Source organism: Equus quagga, chromosome 13 (genome assembly GCF_021613505.1).
Source record: "Equus quagga isolate Etosha38 chromosome 13, UCLA_HA_Equagga_1.0, whole genome shotgun sequence".
NCBI classification, from domain to species: Eukaryota; Metazoa; Chordata; class Mammalia; order Perissodactyla; family Equidae; genus Equus; species Equus quagga.
The window spans coordinates 96,363,146-96,385,097 of NC_060279.1; the positions used below are offsets into that span (position 1 = coordinate 96,363,146).

General features: G+C 51.8%; 1 protein-coding gene across 2 annotated transcripts in view; it reads right to left on the minus strand.

Annotated features, from left to right (window-relative positions):
• The window catches only part of LOC124250675 (tyrosine-protein kinase receptor UFO), a 28,098-nt gene extending 10,785 nt beyond the window's left edge, over window positions 1–17,313 (minus strand). The window contains exons 1-12 of one of the 2 annotated variants that reach the window (XM_046682781.1): window positions 16,925–17,313; window positions 15,575–15,797; window positions 15,161–15,261; window positions 14,400–14,576; window positions 9,472–9,552; window positions 9,223–9,338; window positions 5,512–5,722; window positions 5,065–5,204; window positions 4,225–4,375; window positions 3,985–4,011; window positions 2,432–2,564; window positions 2,047–2,138 (exon numbers count right to left, since the gene is read on the minus strand). In XM_046682781.1, the coding sequence (XP_046538737.1) occupies window positions 2,047–2,138; window positions 2,432–2,564; window positions 3,985–4,011; window positions 4,225–4,375; window positions 5,065–5,204; window positions 5,512–5,722; window positions 9,223–9,338; window positions 9,472–9,552; window positions 14,400–14,576; window positions 15,161–15,261; window positions 15,575–15,797; window positions 16,925–16,988 (1,516 nt within the window). In that variant the 5' untranslated portion in view covers window positions 16,989–17,313. The remainder of the gene's footprint in view (window positions 1–2,046; window positions 2,139–2,431; window positions 2,565–3,984; window positions 4,012–4,224; window positions 4,376–5,064; window positions 5,205–5,511; window positions 5,723–9,222; window positions 9,339–9,471; window positions 9,553–14,399; window positions 14,577–15,160; window positions 15,262–15,574; window positions 15,798–16,924) is intronic. The other variant, XM_046682782.1, reaches the window with a different exon arrangement.
• Between the last annotated feature and the right edge of the window lie 4,639 nt (window positions 17,314–21,952).

Consider the following 21,952-nt stretch of genomic DNA (forward strand, 5'->3'; position numbering starts at 1 on the left):
TACCAAAATACTTCTGCATTCATACAAAAATGGCTACTGCCCTAGGCATCCCTCCACCCCCACCCTATCTCCTCTTCTAGGCTCCCTGAATCGTCCCCCAGAATAGCAACTAAGAGGTTAAAGCCTGCCACATAATCTTGCTCCAGTAGGCACCTGATTGGTCAGTGTCCTGCCATGTCAATTGTTAAAAATATTAACTTCTCATTGAAGTATAATCTGCATAAATCATAACTGAGAAGCTCAATGGATTTTCCAAACCAAACACAACTGTGTGACTGGCAGTCGGGTCAAGAACAGACCATGACCTGTTCTCTCAGGGTAGTCATTTTCCTGACTTCTCTGACCACAGATTAGTCCTGTCTGTTTTGGGATGTCATAAACATGGAATCACTTACTATGTTCTCTTTTGTGTCTGGCTTCTTTCACTCAACATGACATCTATGAGATAGTCGCAGTGTAGCTGTTGAGTGTAACTGTAATTTATTCATTCTCATTGCGGTATAGCAACAGTTCTCAAACTTATTGGCCTCAGGATCTCTTTACATTCTTAAAATTATTGAGGACCGCAAAGAGCTTTTGTTTATGTGGGTTATCTATATTGATATTTATTGAATTCAGAATTAAAACGGAGAGATTTTTAAATCCCAAGAATATACAAGCACATGTTCCATCGACCGTCAGAGTTATGACATCATCACACATTAGGAAGCCTCTGGAAAACTCCATTGAACGCTCACCAGAGAAGGAAAGAGCAAAAGGGCAAGTAATGTCTTGGTATTATTATGAAAATAGTTCGACCTCATGGACCCCCTACCAAGGTCTTGGGGCCCCCGGGACTCGGATCACACTTTGAGAACTGCTGCAGCGTATTATTCCATTAGATCACTGTGACCTCCTCGCTTCCTTTTCCTTCTCTGCTTAAATAAATGTCTTTCCCAGACCCTCTGGACATCTCCCTGGGGCCCTGGCAGCCTTCTCACTGTGTGCTAGGAAGAGACCTAACTCTGTCTCTTTTCTTTCTGGATTTAAGTTTCCCCAATTGGAAAGATGGGACCCTCCATAACTCTATAATCTTCTAACAGGAAGTTGATAGTTCTAGGAATCTATGATTTTCAAGATTCTGAGGGTCTATAGTAGTGAGCCTATACTTTTTCAGGCCAAGGTTGATTCTACCTCTCTAACATTCTGTAATTCCCAGAGGCAGGTAAAGGGATGAGCTTCAGAGCAAAAGTGCCTGGGTTCGAATCCCAGCTCTCCAACTTACAAGCTGTGTGGCCTTGAGGAAGTTACTTAGCCACTCTATGCCACAGCTTCCTCATCTGTGAAGTGCAGGGGATAACGCACCTACCTCATTGGGTTGTCGTGAGGATTAAATTAAGTGATATATACAATGCGCCTAGAACAGCACCTGTCACATAGGAAGTGCCAGGGTTGGCTGATATCATCATCATCCCCATCATCATATCTCAACCTTATCTCAGCAGCAGCATCTTCTTCATCATTGTCATTATCATCTTTATCACCAGCATTATCATGATTACATTGTTCTAAGATCCTATGATTCTGAGGTTTGGTGTTTTTTGTTTTGTTTGTTTTTTTTTGAGGAAGATTAGCCCTGAGCTAACTACTGCCAGTCCTCCTCTTTTTGATGAGGAAGCCTGGCCCTGAGCTAACATCTGTGCCCATCTTCCTCTACTTTATATGTGGGACGCCTACCACAGCATGGCTTGCCAAGCGGTGCCAAGTCCACACTCAGGATCCAAACCAGCGAACCCCAGGCCGCCGAGAAGCGGAATGTGCGAACTTAACCGCTGCACCACCGGGCCAGCCCTGGTGTTTCTAAGATTTACTGTGTCTAAGATTTTATTATTCTAAGGTTCTGTGTGGTTCAACAATTCCGTTTTTCTTAGAGTCTGTGCTTCTAACATCCTAGTATTCCAAGGCCTTCAGAAACTTTTGATTCATGCTTCTACAGAAGCCCAGCAGGCCCAAACTTCTACACTTGTTAGCCCCAAACCAGGGCAGGGAGGCATCGGGTTCACTTACAGGTGGCTTCAGTGGTCCGCCGACTGTAGGACTTGCGAACGCGGTATCTGACCACCAGCTCGCCCCTCTCCACTGTTGGTTCAAACACCTCTCTGGGGAGAATTGAGAGATGACAGCAGGGCAGAACCATGTGGAACCCCCTCCTTCCACAAGCAGTGAGAGCAAGCATCATCCCAACCCCAAGCCTTGCTTGCCCTCTCCTCCTGCATTTGCCGAGCATGTCTTGGTCTGCTACCTCCTGCCTTCCCTTCATTCTCCAGACTCTTGCCCTCATCCTAATTCTTGGTAATCTCTCCTCCTGCACTAGCCTCCTGATGATGTCCCCACCTCCAGCCTCTCCATCCTAGTCCACATTGGCCTCCCTACCCATGTAGTTCCAACTCACCCATAGCGCGTCTCCTTCTTCCGCCGGTGGACGAGGAACAGGGCCAAGATGAGGACACAGGCAGCAGCCACAACTGCTCCCAGCAGTACATACCACCAGGGCCACGAGAAGGCAGGGGCTGGGGGTTCACTCACTGTCAGGGGGTATGGGGGACAGGTCATGGCTGAGGCCCTTGATCCAGCTCCCCAGGACCCAAGGTGGTGTTGTTGGAGGGAGGCAGATGTGGACATATTGGATGAAGTATGTGATAGGTGCATTCACATAATCAAGGAGACTGGGCTGGGCAAGGCATGCGATGGATATGCTATGAGTATGTGTTAAAGTAGGAGCATGAAACTCGTAGGAGGGATGAGGTGAGCTAAGAGTGGGAGGGAGTGGTGGGGTGAGTTAAGAGTGGGATGGACACTTGAGGAGTGTGCAATGAGTGTGGAAGGAGTGTGGGATGGGAGTGAGAGGCTTGTTCAGAATGATTTATGAGTGTGCAAGGAGGGCTGGATGAGCATGGAATGTGTGTGAGTAAATCTCAAGTAGTATAGGTGTGTGTGATATGTATGATGATTGTGCAAGGATGGCAGACTAGGGCGTAGAAAAACAGGTGAGTAGGGGAGAGAATACATGCAGTGTAGGAAGAGTGCATGAGGCATGTGTAAAGAATATGCAAGGAGTGTGAGGCTCTTGGGACAAATGGCCATGGAATATTTTTGAGGAGTGTGTAGTGACTGTAGAAGAGTTTTCATAATGCGAGGGATGAGAGTGAAGTAAATGTGCAAAGGAATGTGGTGTGCAAAGGAGTGTGTACAGAGTGTCAGATGGATGTTGGAGGAGTTTGTGGTATGTGAGTGAGGAATATTCAAGGAGTTTTAGATGCAAGGAGTGAGCAGGGATTTGTAAGGATATAACTTCGGTGTGAGAGGAGTGTGCAATGAGAATGTAAAAGGCATGGGAAGGGCAGATGAGGAGCATGGGATGAATGGAAAGGGTGTGCAAAAAGGAGGGAGTGATTAGAAGAAATATTACAATGGGATGAACGTGAAAGGATGATGGGATTAGTGTGGAAAGGGTATGCAAAGAAATGTAGGAAGGCATGAGAGGAATAAGTAAGGGTTGTGGATTGATTTACAAGAGGCGGGCTGTAATAGTGCTAGGAGGGTACAATGGGTGTTGGAGGAATGTTTGAGAATTGTTGAAGAAATATTTGAGATATGAGGGAGATAACTCATCTGTACATCCATCCATCCATCTATCCATCCGTCTACCCACCCAGTTATTCATTCATCCACCCATCTACCCACCTGTCCATCTACCCATCCATCCATCCTTCCTTCCATCCATATACCCATCCATCCACCCATATTCCATTCACTGAGTACCTACAATGTGCTGGGCCATTATAGACACCTCCATCAAGGACCACACAAACCCAAGAAGTAGAGAATTAGAGTGATGAGTTTGAGAAACATGAAAGGGATATACAAAGAGTATGTGTGTGTTTATGGGATCCTCATTGGGCATTGAGGGAAGGGAGGGAGTAGAGGGGGTGCATAAGCCCTTACCCAGCTGGTGGATTGGCTGTCCTTGCTCTGTGAATAGAAAGGACAGAGGGAGGATACGCTCAGAGAGGACAAGACTTGTGTGACACAGGGGAGGGAGTGAGGCTCTCAGTAAGGTTCCCGGTAGGACCAGAGCCTAGATTGGGGTAACACTGAAAGGTACAGGGAGCAAGTCAGGGGCATCTGGAGAGACAAGGTTCTTGTGGATAGGCTGAAGGGGGCTGAGCATGGCTTTGGAGTTACCTGGGCGCCAGGGCTCCAGGAGCACAGGGAGGCTCCATGGTCCGTCCCCAGCAGCAGTGTAGGCTGCCACACACACGGTCAGGTTGGGCACAGTCCCATCCCCCCGAAGCTCCAGGGTCACCTCTCGCTTTAGCCCTATGTCCATTAGCACCTAGGACGTCCAGACGTGACATGAGGGTAGAGCCCCAGTCCCCTAACTTGTAAGCCTTTAGCCTTGGCCTCAACTCCCCATCTTTCTCAAAGCCCTCTGCTTATCTCCAGCCTCTCATCATCTACCTCCTCCCACCCTTCATCTCCTATCCCCAACCCTTCCCTCTCCGTTCTCTATCCCTGTGCGCCCAACAAAGTATCAGCTCCACCAGGACCAGGACTTCGTCTCACTCACTGCCGTGTCCTCAAGTCCTAGCACAGTGCGTGGCACACAGTACTTTTGCTGAAGAACTGAATTCTCATCTTTTCACCCTCATCTCTCCATCCCCTTCGAACTCCCCATCCTCTTTCCCACCCCATCTCTCTACCCCAGGGGTGCTGCTTGCTCAGAGAGTACCATGATGCCTATTAGGAAAAGGCGCCCCTTCCTCAAGATGCTGTACAACTATCTGCTGTAAAATCATCATAGTGAACATACAAGTCTACTGAAACACTTTTTACAATGATTCATAAATAGCCATTCTCTAACCCTCCTAGACTCCTTTAACCACCCTATAATGTGCTCTCTTAGGCGTAGTGTGATTGTGTACTACCCAACCTGCACAACTGTCCACATCTGCCCTCTCATCTCCTCCTCCCCATCTCCCTCCTCCCCAGCCACTCCACCCAAACGCAGTCAGCAGCACCCACCTCTGGGGTGTCCTGGCCTCGATAGGCCAGCCGGTACCCTAACAGGGTGCCCTGCAGGGGCGCCCTTGGCTCCTGCCAACGCACGAGGGCTTGGCTCCCATTCCGCATGGCGCTAACATTCTCGGGGGGGCCCAGGGGCACTGGAGGACAGGGAAGAGGGGAAGCTGGCACCCCTACCTCTTCCTGACCCCCACCCCTGTTCCCAGGAAGCAGTGGCAGGGTGCAAAGGGCATGCGCATGGGCAACTCATGTAGGCCTCCTGTGAGTGGAAGCACAAGGAGAGATGCCAGTGGGCTGTGCTGAGGAGTCAGGGACGGGATGGGAAGGAGATTGAGGCCACAAGGGGTAAATGGATGAGAGGAGATGCTGGGGGTGGTACTGATGTTAACAACGTCCAGGGCGGGCAGCACACAACATCTCCTCCCCCTGACACCAGCCCCTTCTTACCTCCCTCTGACGTCTCCACGGGAAGCCAATGGGTCCAGGGTGAGGGGCCCTGGGTACTGGCACACGCCACCCGGATGTGATAAGGGGTATGAGGATGGAGGCTGCCCAGCCGAATTCGGTGAGGGGGAACAGATGCTTGCAAGGTGAGGGGCTCCTCTGGGGGGTCTGGCTCTCCCAGCCAGATGCCCACCCCATCGTCTGACAGCACAGCCTGAGGAGAGAGAAGGAGGCATGAGGACAGGATGGCCACATAATCACACAAAATGGTCATACAACTCTCGATGGTGGTGATCCTAGTGTGACGACACAGTTTTGCAAGGATATGTGTGTATGTGTATGTTGCAGCTCCATGCTAGTACCACATGGGCACCTGCATTTGGAAAATGAGGAGACCACCCAGCTGCACGATGTGGCTCTGTCATCACTGGGAAAGCCACCTCTGGCAAGACTTTCCCTCTCTGAGCCTCAGTTTCGTCATCTGGAAAATGGGACAACTGCACAGTGCACGGCAGGTAGTCAGCATCAACAATAATAATAACAATGACATTTAACCACAGGCAAAAGCAACGTCCTACAATAGAAATCAGAGGAGTGCGCATCTCTGGGGGCTGAGGGAGCCTTCTGGGGGGCTGGGAAGGGTCTGCACCTTGATTTGGAGGGTGGTTACATGGATGAAACCGCAGGTTAAACAATCTGAGTGTACACCAAAGATGATGCACATTATGTAGATCTTAATAAAAAGAGAAAAACCCTTCACAAATCTGAGTTCATCTGACTTTCTTCTCAGCCCTTCCTTGTGGGTACTGTGTGTATCCCCATGATCCAGATGAAGACACTGAGGCTTGGAGAGATGGAATCACTTGTCCGAGGTCACCAGCTTGTCACTGAACCTGAACCCCCTCCTGTCTTCAAAATCTTTGCCATGCTTACAGTAAGAATGTCCATTTAAGAACATCAATAATAGTAACAATACTTCTCTTCTGTCCAGAGAGATGGTGCAACTTAGCACTGAAGAGCATGGACGCTGGATCTGAGGTTCAAATCCAGCCTCCACCATTCCCCAGCCCTTTGCCTCAGTTTCCTCCTCTGTAAAATGGGATAACAACAATGGCTCCTACTTCACAAGGTTGACTGAATTGACGCTTCTAAGCGTTTAAAAGAGTGCCTGTGCATACTGAGTGTTTGTCATTATTATTTTGTGTGTGTGTGAGGTTACCTGGCCACAAGTGCCAAACTCTGCACACCCTGCACAGTTGCACAGGTGGACACACCCACCTGGTCCTCAGGAATGGCATGATCAGGATGGTAGGGGCTACAGCTGGGGAATACACATGCACAGCCCTGCCGCCCAGAACCACAAACACACCACAGCCATACAACTCACAGGCACACACCTCAGGAGTGCTGCCTTCACCCGAGGGAGCAACCAAGTGATCCAACCACACCGCCACACAATGTGTTGGGAAGGAGTTTACTGCTTAAGGGTGTGGGCTCTGAAGCCAGATTCCTTGAGTGCAAGTCCTGGCTTGGATAGTATTTACTGTGTGACCTAGAGTGAGTGTCTTAACTTCTCTGAATCTCAGTTGCTGTCTTTGGAAAATGGGCACGCAAGAGTCCCTACCTGGCAGGGTGTGAGGTTTAATGACACGGTGCATATAAACTGGTTTGCACACCCTATCAACAGCTAACATTTCTTGTGTGCCAACAAGGTACCAAGCACCCTGTCAACCACATTCCTGGATGAATTAATTGACTTCTTACCACCACCCTAGGGGGTCAATTTCTTTTTTCATTCCCGTTTTACACATGAGGAAACAGAGGCCCAGAGAAGTTCAACAGCTTGCCCAGAGTCACACAGCCCCCATATGGGGAGATGATACCACCACGAGGCCTGGGGAGGGGGTGAGTAGATGGTGGGTGGCATGATGCGGGGACGCTGTCCCCATGCCTGCTCTCTGACCCACAGTGACAAACAGGAAGGGGAAGCTCTGCCGGGACAAAGGGGACATGGGTGCAGACAGCCAGCCTCCCCCTACCCACTCCCACTTCTCTTTTCCCTAGGATGGCTGTGACCCTCCGGTTTGAACCCTTCAGCCCCAGCCCACACACAGCAGGAAGTGAGACCCAGAGAGGAAGAACACACACTTCCGCTTTCCTGCGGACACTGGATGGATGCGGGTTAAGGGTACAGCTGATGCCTGACCTGGCATTTGAGGTGTCCCCAATAGGCCTGGCTTCTGGGATGGAATCGGTTTTATCTTTTTTAGCCATTGGAAGGGCACGTCACTTCCCCTCTCTGGGCCTCAGTTTCTTACCTTGAAAACGGGAAGATTAATGGCCATTACCTTCTAGGGTTAAAATGACAAGTGACTGAGGTTGTGTCCAGCGCATGTAATTATAAGAAAGACAACTCCTGTTTAATCAAGCAAAGGCTCTAAACGGTCTCTAAGGAGGTAAGGAGCACTGTTTGGGTTTGGTGAGACAAGGGTTTGAATCCCGCCGCTGCTACTCCCTGGCTGTGACCTGGGGCAAGTTGCTTAACTGCTCTGAGCCTTAGTTTCTTCATCTGGAAAATGGGTGGACCCATAGATCCTGCTTCACAAACACACAAGGAAGTGTGTGTGAAGCCATCAGACAAGGCCCAGCACATAGTTGACACTCAATAAAAGTGGGTCGTTATTAACTATTGTCATCTCCCTTCACAGGCACTGTACCACCCTCACTCCACCTTCCAAGCCTCAGAGAACTTCAGGCCAGAACTGGACCTTGCATTCAGAGATCTGTGTTTGTTTGGGTTTTTTCCTTATTCTGGAATAGGAACAACTTGGGTGCAGAAGGCTCGGTCCAGCTTGTTGCAGTTGTCAGGTATTCTTCCAGCAAATATTTTCTAGTCTATGTCTGGCTCTGTGTTGGGCGATCATGAGGACAAGGTGACTGAGACAGCCCGGCCCCGCCCTCTCAGAGCTCACAGTTCAGTGGGAGACAGACTCACCTCCTGACAGTGACAACCCAGAGTGCTCAGGGCTGGGAGGGGAGAAGCACAGGGCCGTGGGTACCCAGGGGTGATAGAGGTGGCTCTGGGCCCTGCTGTCTCAGGGTTCCCATTCCGGCTAGAGTCAATATCATTAACACTAAAAAAAAATTAAAACAGCTAATACAGTCACGTGTCACTTAACGACGGGGATACAGTCTGAGAAATGCGTCGTTAGGCGACTTCGTTGTTGTGCGAAACATCATAGAGTGTACTTACGCAAACCTAGCTGGTATAGTTTACTACACATCTAGGCTATGTGGCACTAATCTCATGGGCCACCGTCATATATGCGACCCATTGTTGACTGAAACATGGTTAGGTGGTGCATGACTGTAGCTTATTGCGCATTATCTATGTTCCAGATACTATTTTAAGTTTGTTACTTGTGTTCACACATGGAATTCTCACAAGCCTATCAGGTAGGTACTACCATTATGCCCATTTTATAGATGAGAGAACTGAGCCCCAGAGAGGTTAAGTCACCTCCCCAAGCTCAGGCAGCCAGCAGCTGGTGGAGCCAGGATCTGGACCCAGGACATCTGCCTTAACCAGAGGTTCTATTGCCTCTCAACACATGAATGGCTGGGAAGGGCTGGTTTCCTAGGGAGGTGATGAGGGCTTGTGGGTGTGGGTGGAAGGAGGGCTGAGACTGAGGCGAGCAAAGTCTGAGGACTCACCTGCAGGGTGCAGTGGGTGAGGGGGTAGATGCCACTCAGGCCTGGTGTCCAAGCCACCTCCAGCTCCGTGGGCTGGCTGGAAACCAGGTGGAGGTCACGGGGCCGCTGGGGGAGCACTGTGGACAGATGACGGGAGGGACTGACCCTCAGATGCCTTTGCCCAAAGCTCCCCACCCTTCCCTCTACCCCAGCTCTGACATTTGACCCTCACCCTCTGACACCCAGCTCCCCAGCTCCCTTTCCTGTCACCTTTGATGGTGGCTGTGCGGGATGTGGTGACCCCCTTGGCATTATGGGCTTCACAGGAGAAAGAAGATGTCTTGTTCAGGCCTGAGGAGTCATATAAAGAAGGGGCCCAGTGTCAGAGAGGGGAGGGCTTCCCGGGTCATGCCGGGCTACCCCCTACCATGGCCCATCTGACAGGGTCAGTACAGCTCACACGGCACCTGCTTGAAGGGAGAGTTCGGGAAGGGGAGGCAATGGCCTGGGAACACAGGCCTCCATCCCCATACATGATGACAGGCCCATGGCCCAGCTCTAATGCCCCACCACACAGACACACATACAGACAGACACACACACATGCACAGATATAGACACACGTAAACACACACTCACATGCATACACACACCCCCTCACACACACTTATGCATGGATAGAGACACACGTACATACCCAAACACACATGCATAGACACACACAGTTATACACACACACAAATACATTTACTCCTACATAGACACACCAGACACATATACCAACACACACAATTATACACACAGATATACATAGAAACACACAGTCACATAGAGAAACATACTCATACCTAGAGACACAAGACACATACAAGAATGCACACTCACACACAGACACACACATACATGCACGAACACAGTCACGCTGAGCCGCACAGGCACACACAGAGGCACATACAACTAATAGACACACCTGGTGTATATAACAGTTCCCCCAGGTGTGTGTAAATGTGGAGGCGTTTGTTCATTCATGAGCTCTGCTCCTACCCACCCCTCTTCCCCTCACTCACTGCTCCCTGGCTGCTCACTCTGCTCTAGCCACACTGGCCTCCTGGTGTTTCTGGAACACAGGCTCAAGCACATTCCCCACTCAGAACTTTGCACTTCTGTCCCTTCTGCTTGGAACAGGCTTCCCACAGATATCCACACGGCTGCCTCCACCCTCCTTCACATCTGTTACTCAGATCCACCTTCTCAGTCACTCTTTCCCTGACCTCCCTCCAGATCTGGCCTCCTCCTGCTTTTCTTTTTCTCTTTGGCTCTTCTCATCACAGTATACTCCACACATTACCTACGTACCTTTTTAATTTTTTTTTTTCTGAGGAAGATTCGCCCTGAGCTAACATCTGTTGCCAATCTTCCTCATTTTGTATGTGAGCTGCCGCCAGGGCATGGCCACTGACAGACAAGTGGTGTAGGTCTGTGCCCAGGAACTGAACCGGGGCTGCCAAAGCGGATCGTGCCAAATTTAACCATTAGGCCAGCCGGGCTGACCCTTATCTATGTATCTTGTTCACTGTCTGTCAACTCCACTAGCATGTCAGCTCCCCGGGGGGCAGGGGTTTCTGTCTGTTTTGTCTCCTGCTGTATCCTCCAGGCCTAAGATGGCCTGGCACAGAGCACGTGCTTCATAAATATTTGTTAAATGAGTGAATGAATTTATGTGTATAAGTTTGTGTACTTATGAGAGTTTCTGAGTGTGGATGTAGCAACATGAGCCTGTGTAATTCCGTGAGTAAGTGAGTTAATGTGTGTGTCTTGAATAACTCTCTTTGAGCGTCTGGGGATGGGTTGCCTCCCCTCCCCAGCATGGTGGTGGGAACACAGGCAGACACACACATGCGCACACAAAGGTACATACAAGTACAGAGGCAAACACAAGAGACACACAGAGATATACAACCACACAGCTATACAACACACACAGACTCACACACACAGAAACATAAACATATGCGCGTAAACACAATGTCTGGGGGACAGGATGTGAGAAGGACCAAGTCTTAAGTCTGCGTGCATGTCTGCTGTTCCGTGTGTCTTTCTGTGCAGGAGTGTTTGTGGCCCTGTGTGTGTCTGCGGATGTTGTACACTTGTGCGTGTCTCCTGTGTTTGTTCTGCAGTGTGTGCCTGTGTTCCCACCACCTCCCCGCAGACACAAAGTTTCCTTTTCTCAGTCGGCAGAGGGAGTGGAATGAAGGAAAGGCTGCCGAGGCCGGAAGGGGGTGGGCAGGGAAGCTCCGCAGCTCGCTGCCCAGGCGGCAGTTCCCAGCCAAGGTCAGGTGCCCGGGCCCGCAGCCCCCGCGGCCGGTCCGGGGGAGGGACAGGACAGCCCCGGGCGGGCTGCCGCAGGGGCGGGGAGGCTGGATCCTGTCCAGCCACCTGGCACGTGGGGGCCGGCCAGGGTCACCGCGCGGGAGCTGCCGCTGCCTCGCGAGGAGCCCTGGGGCGGGAGCGGGGTTCTGGAGCCGGGTCCTGTTCCGACCGCAGCATTCCTGCCCCCGCATGAGTCACCGGGACGCCCCCTCCCCCTCTGGCACTTCCGGCCGGCCTTGGTTGGGGGGGCGCGCCCAGCATCCCCCTTCCGAGGCCCCAGCGCCAGGCACTTTGAGGGAGGGGAGAGCAGGGCCCAAGGGGCCTGGGACCCCCTCCCCTCCAGCGGGCTCTCCCTCAGCGACTGGAGCAGGCCTACTCCAGATGTGCTTTCCAGATGTACTGTCCTTCCCTCCGCTCCCTGCTCCCCTCCCCCTTGCGTTTTTTCCAAGGGAAGAAGAAGGCTGGAAGGAGACAGGGGCACGCCCTGAGTCAGATGGAGCGACAGACACAGACAAACGGACAAAATGCCTTGTCACAGCACCCCCCCACACACACACAATGAATCACATTTAACACACAGGGGCCATTATGGCATAAAAACAGACAGCGTAGCACTCCCTAAGCTAAGCTACACACAGGGCTGATGCTGTCCCAAACATGCAGTGACACAAATAGACACTCAGTGACTTACATGTATACACACAGGGGCTGACATTGGCACACACACACATACACACAACATCAAAACACAGCTGGACACACTCAGGTTGCTTCAGACACATTCACTGAAATTCAGACTGATACAAAAACACCCACTTGGGTAGACATGCAGGACTGCTGCAGACACACAAGTGTGGAGATGCTGCCCTGTGCACGAAGGTGGCACAGACATACATATACATGCTGGTGAGCAACCCACGTTCGTCCACAAGAGGCAATTGGGGCAGGGCTGATATACCAGGACACCAGGCAGAAGCAGAAGGCTATTGTCACTGCCTGCTGTGAATCATACACACACACACACACACACACACACACACACACGCATACAGGGGTCCATGTGAGTCAGTCATATATCAACATGCTCACCCTGTGACATAGACACAGACACCACAGAGATATTCGCGGACACAGACGTATGTACACACAGCTGAGGTCAGTAGAAACACACCAAGAAACACACCAAGGTGTCCACTGACTCCACAAGGAAACAGAAGTCACACGAAGACACACTCACACCCATAGGTGCACACCTATGAGCTGACACTGTCGCCTCTTCACAGGGAGGTGTGTGCAAGAGCTATGGAACAGACTTGGTCCCTCACTCTGCCATCTCTCCCCGAACACACACACACTCCACCCTGACACAGCGAGTCACAGCTGCGAACGCAGAAACACAAAGAAGGATAGACACCAGGCTGACACTAGTATACTTAGTGACACACACTGAGAAACTTCCAGAGACGTACTATAAAGACCCAAACACACAGTGGGACAGACAGCCAAGCTGACAGACACATACCTAGTGAGACACACACACACACACACACACACACACACTGAGACATCCACAGAAGCTGGCCCTCGCTAAGGCACACCCTCATACAAAGAGTTTGATGCTGACTGACGCAATGAGACACAGATCCAGTGGGACGTGCACATGCCCAGATCACACAGACACGCACACAGACCGCTCCCTGACAGCTCCATTACACACTGATACACACGTAGGCCCTCTCACACCTGTGCTCCCCCATTTCTCCTTTTTCCTGGGATGGAGTGAGGGAACCATCTTCTCCCTCTCCTTCTGTGGGGTCGTGCCAGGCTGACTCAGGCTCCAGAGCCACCGGCCTGAGTCACCCCTCTGGGGGCTGGCATGCTCATCACCGCTTCCTTGCACACTCAGGGCCCCCGGAATGCTGGGAACGTGGGCACCTCCCTTGACCCAGGGAGACCCTCATCTGGAGTCCCCTCCCCATTCCAGCAGAGGAGGCAGCAGGTTGGGGGTGCCAGAAGCTGATGCCCTCCAGGGTCTAGCAGCCTTCCTCTGAGTGAGCTTCCCCCGTCTGTGTTCCTGTCTCTCCTTCCTCAGTGAGGGGAACCCCCTGTGCCCAGGGTCCCCCAGCTCCCCCTCTGACTGCTGTGTGACCCCAAACTAGGTCCTGTCCCATCTGTGTGATATGGAAGGGGATGGTCACCCCGAGGCTGGGCGGCTTTCATCTGTCACTGAGACCTCCCTGTCCTGTCTTGGGTTACCTCTGTGGTCTGTCCTTTCCTGTGTCTCTTGTTCTCTCTCTCTGTAACTGTCTTTCTGTTTCCCACTTTTTCCTCCTCTCTTTGCTTTCACCTCTGTCCCCCGAGTTGGGCTCTTTGGGTCCAGAGGTGGGCAGGTTGGGAGGAGGTGGGAGAGAAAAGGTCATAGTTGATTCCGGTGCCCTGCTTGGGGTCAAGGGCTGACAAAGGGGCACCAGGCCCACACACACTTGGGCCACGGAACAGCTCAGAGAAAACCCAGGACAAAGAATTCTATTCAGAGAAGCTAGGGTGAATGGAAGGAGAAAGAGCAGAGAGACAGACACACACAGAGAGAAACAGAGACAGATGGAGAACAGAGAGAAAGAGACAGAGAGAAAAGAGGAAATAGAGACAGAGATGTAGAGAAAGACAGACTCAGCGACAAAGAGAGAAAACAGAGAGAGACAGACTCAGGGACAGAGAGACAGAAAGGCTCAGGCAGACACTCACTCAGAGGCAAGCAGGGCTCCCTTGCTCCCCACTTTCATCCTGCCTGGCCCTCTGCGCTGAGCTGGCCACTCCCCCAGACTCACCTGGAACACGCAGCATGTGCTGGGGGCCATGGCCTGTGGCTGGAGCCAGGGAGACAGTATCCTGGAGCCAGAGGAGGTCCACGGGCTCTGGGGGTCCTTGGGCCCGGCAGCTCAGGTTGAAAGGGGTGTTGGCGGTCACAGCCCTGTCCTCAGGCTCCTCCAGGAAGTAAGGCAGGCCTGGCGGGGGGGTTGGTGGTAGAGGCTGGGGTCCCTCTGAGCCCCCCATGTGTCCCACTCACCACTAGGGTGTTGCAGGTTGCAGGGTCTTTCACTCCCATGTCTGATCCCTTAGGACACCTGAACTGCCTTCAGATGTCTGACCCCTCAGCCCTACCCCTAGGGCACATGATCCCAATATATGATTCCCCCCGACCAATGTCTGATCCCCAGACCATCTGAGCCCCTCATATCTCTTTTCCAGAATATCTGACTCCTCATCCCTTTTGACCAATGAGGAGAGCGAGGTCCCCGGGGTCAGGGAGAGGCCTAAGACGTGCCTCTGACCCCTTATCTGATCCCAGAGTGTCCTACCCCCACCATGTCTGACCCCAGGACATCTGACAAGCCCCAAGATGTCTTCTCCAGGACATACAGTCTCACCCAGGCCTGTCCCCAATAATTTATAGACTTCCCAGCTTCCCAACACCCCAAGATCTCTGACATTCGTAGGCTGTATGTCCTCAGGGGACATCCTGAATCCTCCAGAACCCTCTGACCCTCAGAATTCCTGCTGTCCCACAACCTCTGAGCCCAGGGCTCACCCTCCAGCCCAACATAGCCAGGCTGGGACACGAAGGTCTTTCCTCCCAGGACCACCGCACACTGGTACCATCCTGCGTCTGAGAGCTGCAGGGATGAGATTCTGACAGGGCAAGAGGAGGGACAGAGAGGTTCGGGTCAGAGCTGGACACTGGGAAGGGGTCATCAGAGCTGAAAGAGGGGGGTCTAGACTGGAAACTCCTAAGGACTAAGAAGTGGGTACTATTATTAACTTATTTTACAGAAGAGGAAAGTGAAACCCAGGGTTACGTCACATGCTCAAAGCCACACAGTCAGAGAGTGACCATGCTGGGGTTCCAACCCAAGTGGGGCTCCTGCCCATTACTTTTCACCCACCATGTGATGGAGGTGGGGGACAGGGATCTGGTCATGGCAGGTGAGGGGAGGCTGGGCACCTGAGTTGGCTGACCACTTTCCAGTCGTCCTGCCCGTCTTCGCCCAGGGGCACCTGGGTCTGGGTGCTGTCCGCCAGCTCCAGGACCTGTCCATCCCGCAGCCAGGTCACCTCGGGGGGTTCCCCCTGAACCTGGAGCTCACACCGAAGGGCCCCCATAAGTCCCCGGGCACCGGTGATGTTTCCTAGGCTCCCCACAAAGGGATTTGCCTCAGCCTGTGTGCCTGTAGGAAGATGGAGAAGAGTCAGCTTAGGAACCCCCACTTCCCTCCGACTCCTCAGTTCCATCCCTCCTGGCCTGCCTACCGGCTGCCAGGACCCTGTCAGGCCCTCAGGCTCACATAGTTGTAGAGTGACCTCAGTGGGGGGTGGAGGGCGGAGGCTTTGAGGGGAGGATGGGAGCCTTCCCAGGGGACTGGGGTCCGGCCTCCGCCTCCATTCTTCGGGGCCGTTGGGAAGTAGGCCGGGGTTCTGGCAGCCTCCCACGCCCTGGACTGCCCAGCGGGCCAGCCCTTGCCCCTACTGCCCTCCCTTAGGGTCTCTAGAGACTTGACAGATCAGGCTGGTGGATGGTTGGGAAAAACAGGGGCTGGAGAGGGAGAGGAGAGAGAAAGAAACAGAGAAGGAGAGACATGGAGAGAAGCCAGAGAAAGTTGGGCATGGGGAGTCAGAGACAGAGGAGCAGAGACCCAGAGAGAGACAGAGGATGAGAGATGAAGAGAGAAACACCTTTGAGAGGGAAAAACGTGTCAGGAGAGACACACAGAGGGAAACAGACGGAGACAGAGAGAGACATCAATAGAGACACGTAGATAACGGGGAGACATAAAGACGGAGACAGAGAGAGAGAAATGGAGACCCACAGAGATGGTAGAGTTGGAACCAGAGACACCCGCTCCTGAGATGGAGCAGACAGACAGACAATCGTGGGGCAGGGACAAGTGGGGCATGACAGTGACGAGGGTTTTCCCCTAGGGCTCCAGAGCCCTCCTCATCCCTCTGCCTTAATTCTTTCTGGAAGATTCCTTTGCGGGCAGCCCCCAACTCAGCCCCTCTCCCCAGGGTCCTCAGCTTCTCCTGTCTGTCTGTCTCTCTCTGTGTCCATCTCCTGCCATCTCCGACTCTTCCAGTTTCTGTTTCTTGTCCTTGTGTTCCTCTCTGAGTCCCTTTCTTTCCCCTGGCCTCTCTGGTTTGTCTCTGTGTCTCTCTGTTTGCCTCTCTGTTGTCCCAAGGAAATTCCAAGACCAGCCCGGGGACTCACCCCCCAGCACCTGCCATCCATCCCCTTTCCTTTCCCCGGACCCCAGCCCCTCCATGGGCGGTCCTGCCCCACAGGGACCCCATCACTCACCCTTGGGGGTCACGCACCCCCAGCAACACAGCACCAAGCACCAGGCCAGCGGGACCCTGCCCATCCTCGGGGCACCGCGCAATCGATGCCAAACTTTCCCCAGAAGTTGCTGAGCACCCTGCGGGGGAGGGGGCAGGGCCGGGCTGTCCCCGGCCCTCCCCCCAGCTCCGGGCTCCCTGGATTTGGCACTGCCCGCCTGGCACGGCGGGGCCCCTCGCCAGCTCTGCTCAGCGGCCGCCTTCTCTGCTCCCCTGCCTCCTTCTCTCCCTCCCAGACTTCGGGCAACCCTTTCTCCGCCCTTGGCTCCCTCCCTGCCTCCGCCCACCGAGTCAGAGCCTAGGGGGCCACCTGGATTGTGAGGGGTTAACTCGGAGAGGAGAGGACCAGCCCGGTCTTAAAGGGGCCCTGGAGGGAGGCTGAGGAGGGGGAAGGGGCCCCTGGCGGCTGCACCCCCAATCCTGGGCCAGTGAGGCGGGAGGCTGTGCGTCTCGCTATCCCGGCTCTGGGCGCTGTCCCTCTGGGCTCTCTCGTGTCTGGTAAACATTCCTCCAGAACTCCACTCCCCTCTCAGTCCGTGCGACGCCCCCCTCCCCTGCCTCCACCCCCAGCCCAGCCCCAGCCAGGCACTCCCGCTCACACTCACAGCTCCTCAGACAAGGACACACACACACACACACACTCAGATGTCATCGATACACAGAGGCTGGGACAGAAGGAGACATGCAAGGGCACGCTGCCGGCCCACGGATACACTCAGACAAGCTGGGTCAGGAACTCCATTCCTAGAGAAACTTCAGAAACCAGAAACCAGAGGACACTGCTGGGTGGGCAGCCCCCAGGTACACTTGAGGAGACATAGATCCTCATACAAAAAAGACCCACATGGGCACAGAAACCGGGCACTAGTGTACAGGGACCCACGGGGGTGCCCACAGACGTGGGTTGGAATCCCAGCTCTACCACTAACTGTGTGACTTGCAAGTGACTGGCCTCCCTGAGCCTCGGTTTGTCCATCTGTAAGATGGGAATAAGAATAGAGCCCACTTAGCAGGCTAGAGGGAAGATGTCCTAGGTCTGCACATGTGCAGTTTTTCGCACGTGGTGACAACAGCTGACAAGGTGCGCTTGATTTTTTGCATCTCATCTGTTTGTCTCCCTCTGCACTCACGCTGCTGTCTCCCTCTGGTGGGATTGTGTGTCCTGGTCCTTGCAGGTCCAGTGTCTCTGAGGTGGTTGTGCTGCTTGTCCATTTCTGTGCCCCTGTGTTTTGCACATGGGGGTCTCTGCATGCCTGAGTGTCTGTGCAGGAGGGAGTGGGCATCCGCTCCTCTGCTCTTGGCCATTCTGCTTGTGTAGTGGTATTCCTAGAGCTCACCACAAAGTCCTATCCATTCAAGCTCCTGATGTCTCTCCCACCTGCGCCTTCTCCCCACCAACCCGGTGTAGTCCAGCCTCATCCTTTCCTGCCGCCCCCTGCCCTGGCCTCCTCCCTGGCCTCCCTGCCTCCACTCTTGCTCCCTCCAAGCCTTCTTCCATTCGGCAACAGAGGGATGTTTCTGAAACTCAGATCTGACCCTATCCTTCCCCTGTTTAACCTTGGCCCTTGGCTCCCTGCTGCCCTGGGAGTGAGCTCCCAACTCCTCAGCCTGGCACTCAAGGCTCCTCACCATCAGCCTTTCTGAGCTGTCTTATTTGTGTCCCATTTCAGTGACGGCCTCAGCATCCATCCTCCCGCCCAAAGCTAGCCCTCAGGGTCCTCCTGGACACCCCCTACCCTGCAGTAAGTTACCAAGTCTTGTGGAGGATTCAGCATGACAAACCTCTCTCCCACGTGGGCCTGCTTCCCTCCCCATGACCTCACCCTTGTCCAGCCCTGTCCTCTCCCGCCTGGACCCCTGATCTGGCCTCCCCCTTGGCTCCCTGTCTCCACTCTCCCTCCCTCTAACCTGTCAACAACCAGAGGAATGTTTCTCAATCCTAGATCAAACTCCTTCCCTCCTTTGCTCCAAACCTCCCAAGATAAAACCCCAAGCTGCTTACTTAGCCCTCCAAGGACCCCCCATGTCCCCTTGAACCTTTCCTCCCCATCCCCAGACTTCTTTTCCTTGCTCACAGCTGTGGGGCACCTCCTGCAGCCCTTTGTCCTCAACTCCTACACACCCCTTACCCCATCTCAATGTTCCCTCTCCATTGCGTCACTGCCTGGCCCTGCCCAGTCTAATCTAGGTCCCCATGTCGTTCACTCCCAATACTCTGTCCTTTTCTTTGGCAGCGTTCTGCATGGGTTGTCAAGATACATTCATAGGCATGACTGTGTGTCTCCTGCTTGTCTCCTCCTCTGCTCTGTGAGCTCTGGGAGGCGGGGACTGGGTATATCCACCACCACCCTGTAAAAGGCCTACCACAAAGGGGACAAGCAATAACTCTGGCATTTTTGGGGGGTGCAAATGTGTATGTGCAAAGGTCTGCCCACTTGTGGGAACACATTGGGGGCCCTACCTGCCCAGGGCTCAGTGGGCCCAGCTGTGTGCACAGCCAACCTGAATCTGTGTTCATTCACTCAAGAGCTATTCACTGAGCACCTGCTGTGAGCCTGCAATTTTCTTTCAAATGCATTTTAAAAATGAGAAGGGCAGATGGGTAGACACACTCCCCGTGCCAGGTGTTGGGGACCCCACAGTGAGGAGGACAAATCTCTGCCCTCGTGGAACTCAAATTGGAAGGAGAAGAGAGGCAACAGTGAGATAAATATTTATCAGGATGCAAGATGGGCAGTGAAGGAAAATAAAGCAGAGGAGGGGATAGCCAGCAATGGGAGTGCTATTTTAGAGAGGGTGGTCCGGGAAGGCCTCTCCGAGGTTATGATCAAGATCTGGAGTAAATTAGCAAGTAAGTCAAGTAAGGAAGGGCATTCCAGCAGAGGAAACAGCCAATGCAAAGGCATGGAGGCAGGCATGTGAAAAACTTCAAGGAGAAGACTGTGTGGCTGGCATGGATGCGATATGGGAAGAGATGAGATCAGAGAGCGCCTTAGCCTGGTGAGGAGGACTTTGGTTTTTATTCTAACTGTGACAGAACCCCCTGGGGGCTATTTTCCCACTACATTTACTGAGATATAATTGACAAATAAAATTATATAAATTTAAGGTGTACAATATGATGATTTAATACACGTATTTATTGTGAAATGATTACCACAGTAAAGTTAGTTAACACATCCATCACCTCATATAGTTGCCATTTTTGTGTGTGTGTGTGGTGAGAATGTTTAAGATCTACTCTCAATAAATTTCAAGTGCACAATACAGTGTTGTTAACTATAGGCATCATACTGTACATTAGATCCCTAGAACTTATTTATCTTATAATTGAACGTTTGCACCTATTTCCCCAACCCTCCAGCCGTGGTGACCACCATTCTGCTCTGTTTCTTTTTCATGAAATGAATTAATTAATTTTTATTGAGCTATAATTGACATAGAACATTAGTTTCAGGTGTACAACATGATTCAATATTTGTATATATTGTGAAATGATCACCACAATAAGTCTAGTTAACACCTGTCACTACACATAGTTACAAATTTTTTTTTTGTAATGATGAGAACTTTCAAGATCTACTCTCTTAGCAACTTTCAAATATACAATACAGTATTAACTATAGTCACCGTGGTGTACATTACATCTGTCTCTGTTTCTAAGAGTTTGGCTTTTCTAGATTCTATACATAAGTGAGATCATATGGTATTTGTCTGTCTCTGTCTGACTTATTTCACTTAACCTAATGCCCTCAAGGTCCATCCATGCTGTCACAAATGGCAGGACTTCCTTCCTTTTTTATGGCTGAATAATATTCCATTATATATATATAATATATATTGGCGTGACTGTGTGTCATGTCAATATATATTATATGTATATTATATATATACACATACACATCTTATATTTTCTTTGTTCACTTACCAGCTGGCAGATACTTAGCTTGTTTCTGTGTCTTAGCTAGTGTGAATAATGCTGCCATGAACATGGGGTGCAGATGTCTCTTTGAGATCCTGATTTTATTTCCTTTGAATCTACACCCAGAAGTGGCATTGCTGGGCCATACGGTAATTCTATATTTAATTGTTTGAAGAACCTCCATTCTGTTTTCCATAATGGCTATACCAATTTACGTTCTCACCAACAGTTCACAAGCCTTCCCCACTGGGTAACTTTGAGCAGGGGAGAGACCTGATTTGGTTTTAAACAGTCCCTCTGCTAAGAACAGTGAGTGAAACGTTGACGGGAAACTTTCTAATGGAGGGATCAGGACCTGGATGCACTGCATGGGACCACCGATTATTACGATGTGATGCTCCAGGAAGGGGCCCAGCACCTCCAGTGAGGAGCTCTTGCCAGAACGAACCCAAATCTGATTGAATTCCCAGTTTACAGGGAATCCTGGGAATGAAGGACATCTTGAGTGACACCACAAAGATGCGGTCAGCCAATGGGGCTGGCCTGGTGGTGTAGTGGTTAAGTTTGTGTGCTCTGCTTCCGTGGCCTGGGGTTTGCAAGTTTGGATCCTGGGCGTGGACTACACACTGCTTATCAAGCCATGCTGTGGTGGCATCTCATATACAAAGTAGAGGAAGACTGGCACGGATGCTAGCTCAGGGCCAATCTTCCTCAAGCAAAAAAGAGGAAGATCGGCAACAGATGTTAGCTCAGGGCCAATCTTCGTCACACACACACACAAAAGATGTGGTCAGTCAAATCTGGGTATGAGAAATTGTACAGGGTGAATGCCCAGTTTCTTCAAGAAATGTGTCATACAAAAGTTGGGGAATAGTTTCAGATTTAAAAGACCTATGATGGTTCAAATAAAGGCACTGTGTGGTAAGACTTTGGATCTGGATTTGAACAAATCCAACTATAAAATATTTATGTGACCGTCAGGGACACATGAACACTGGTACTGCAGAATTCCTAACAGTGATAGGTGTGAAAATGGGTATTGTGGTTGTGACTTTTGAAAAGTAAATT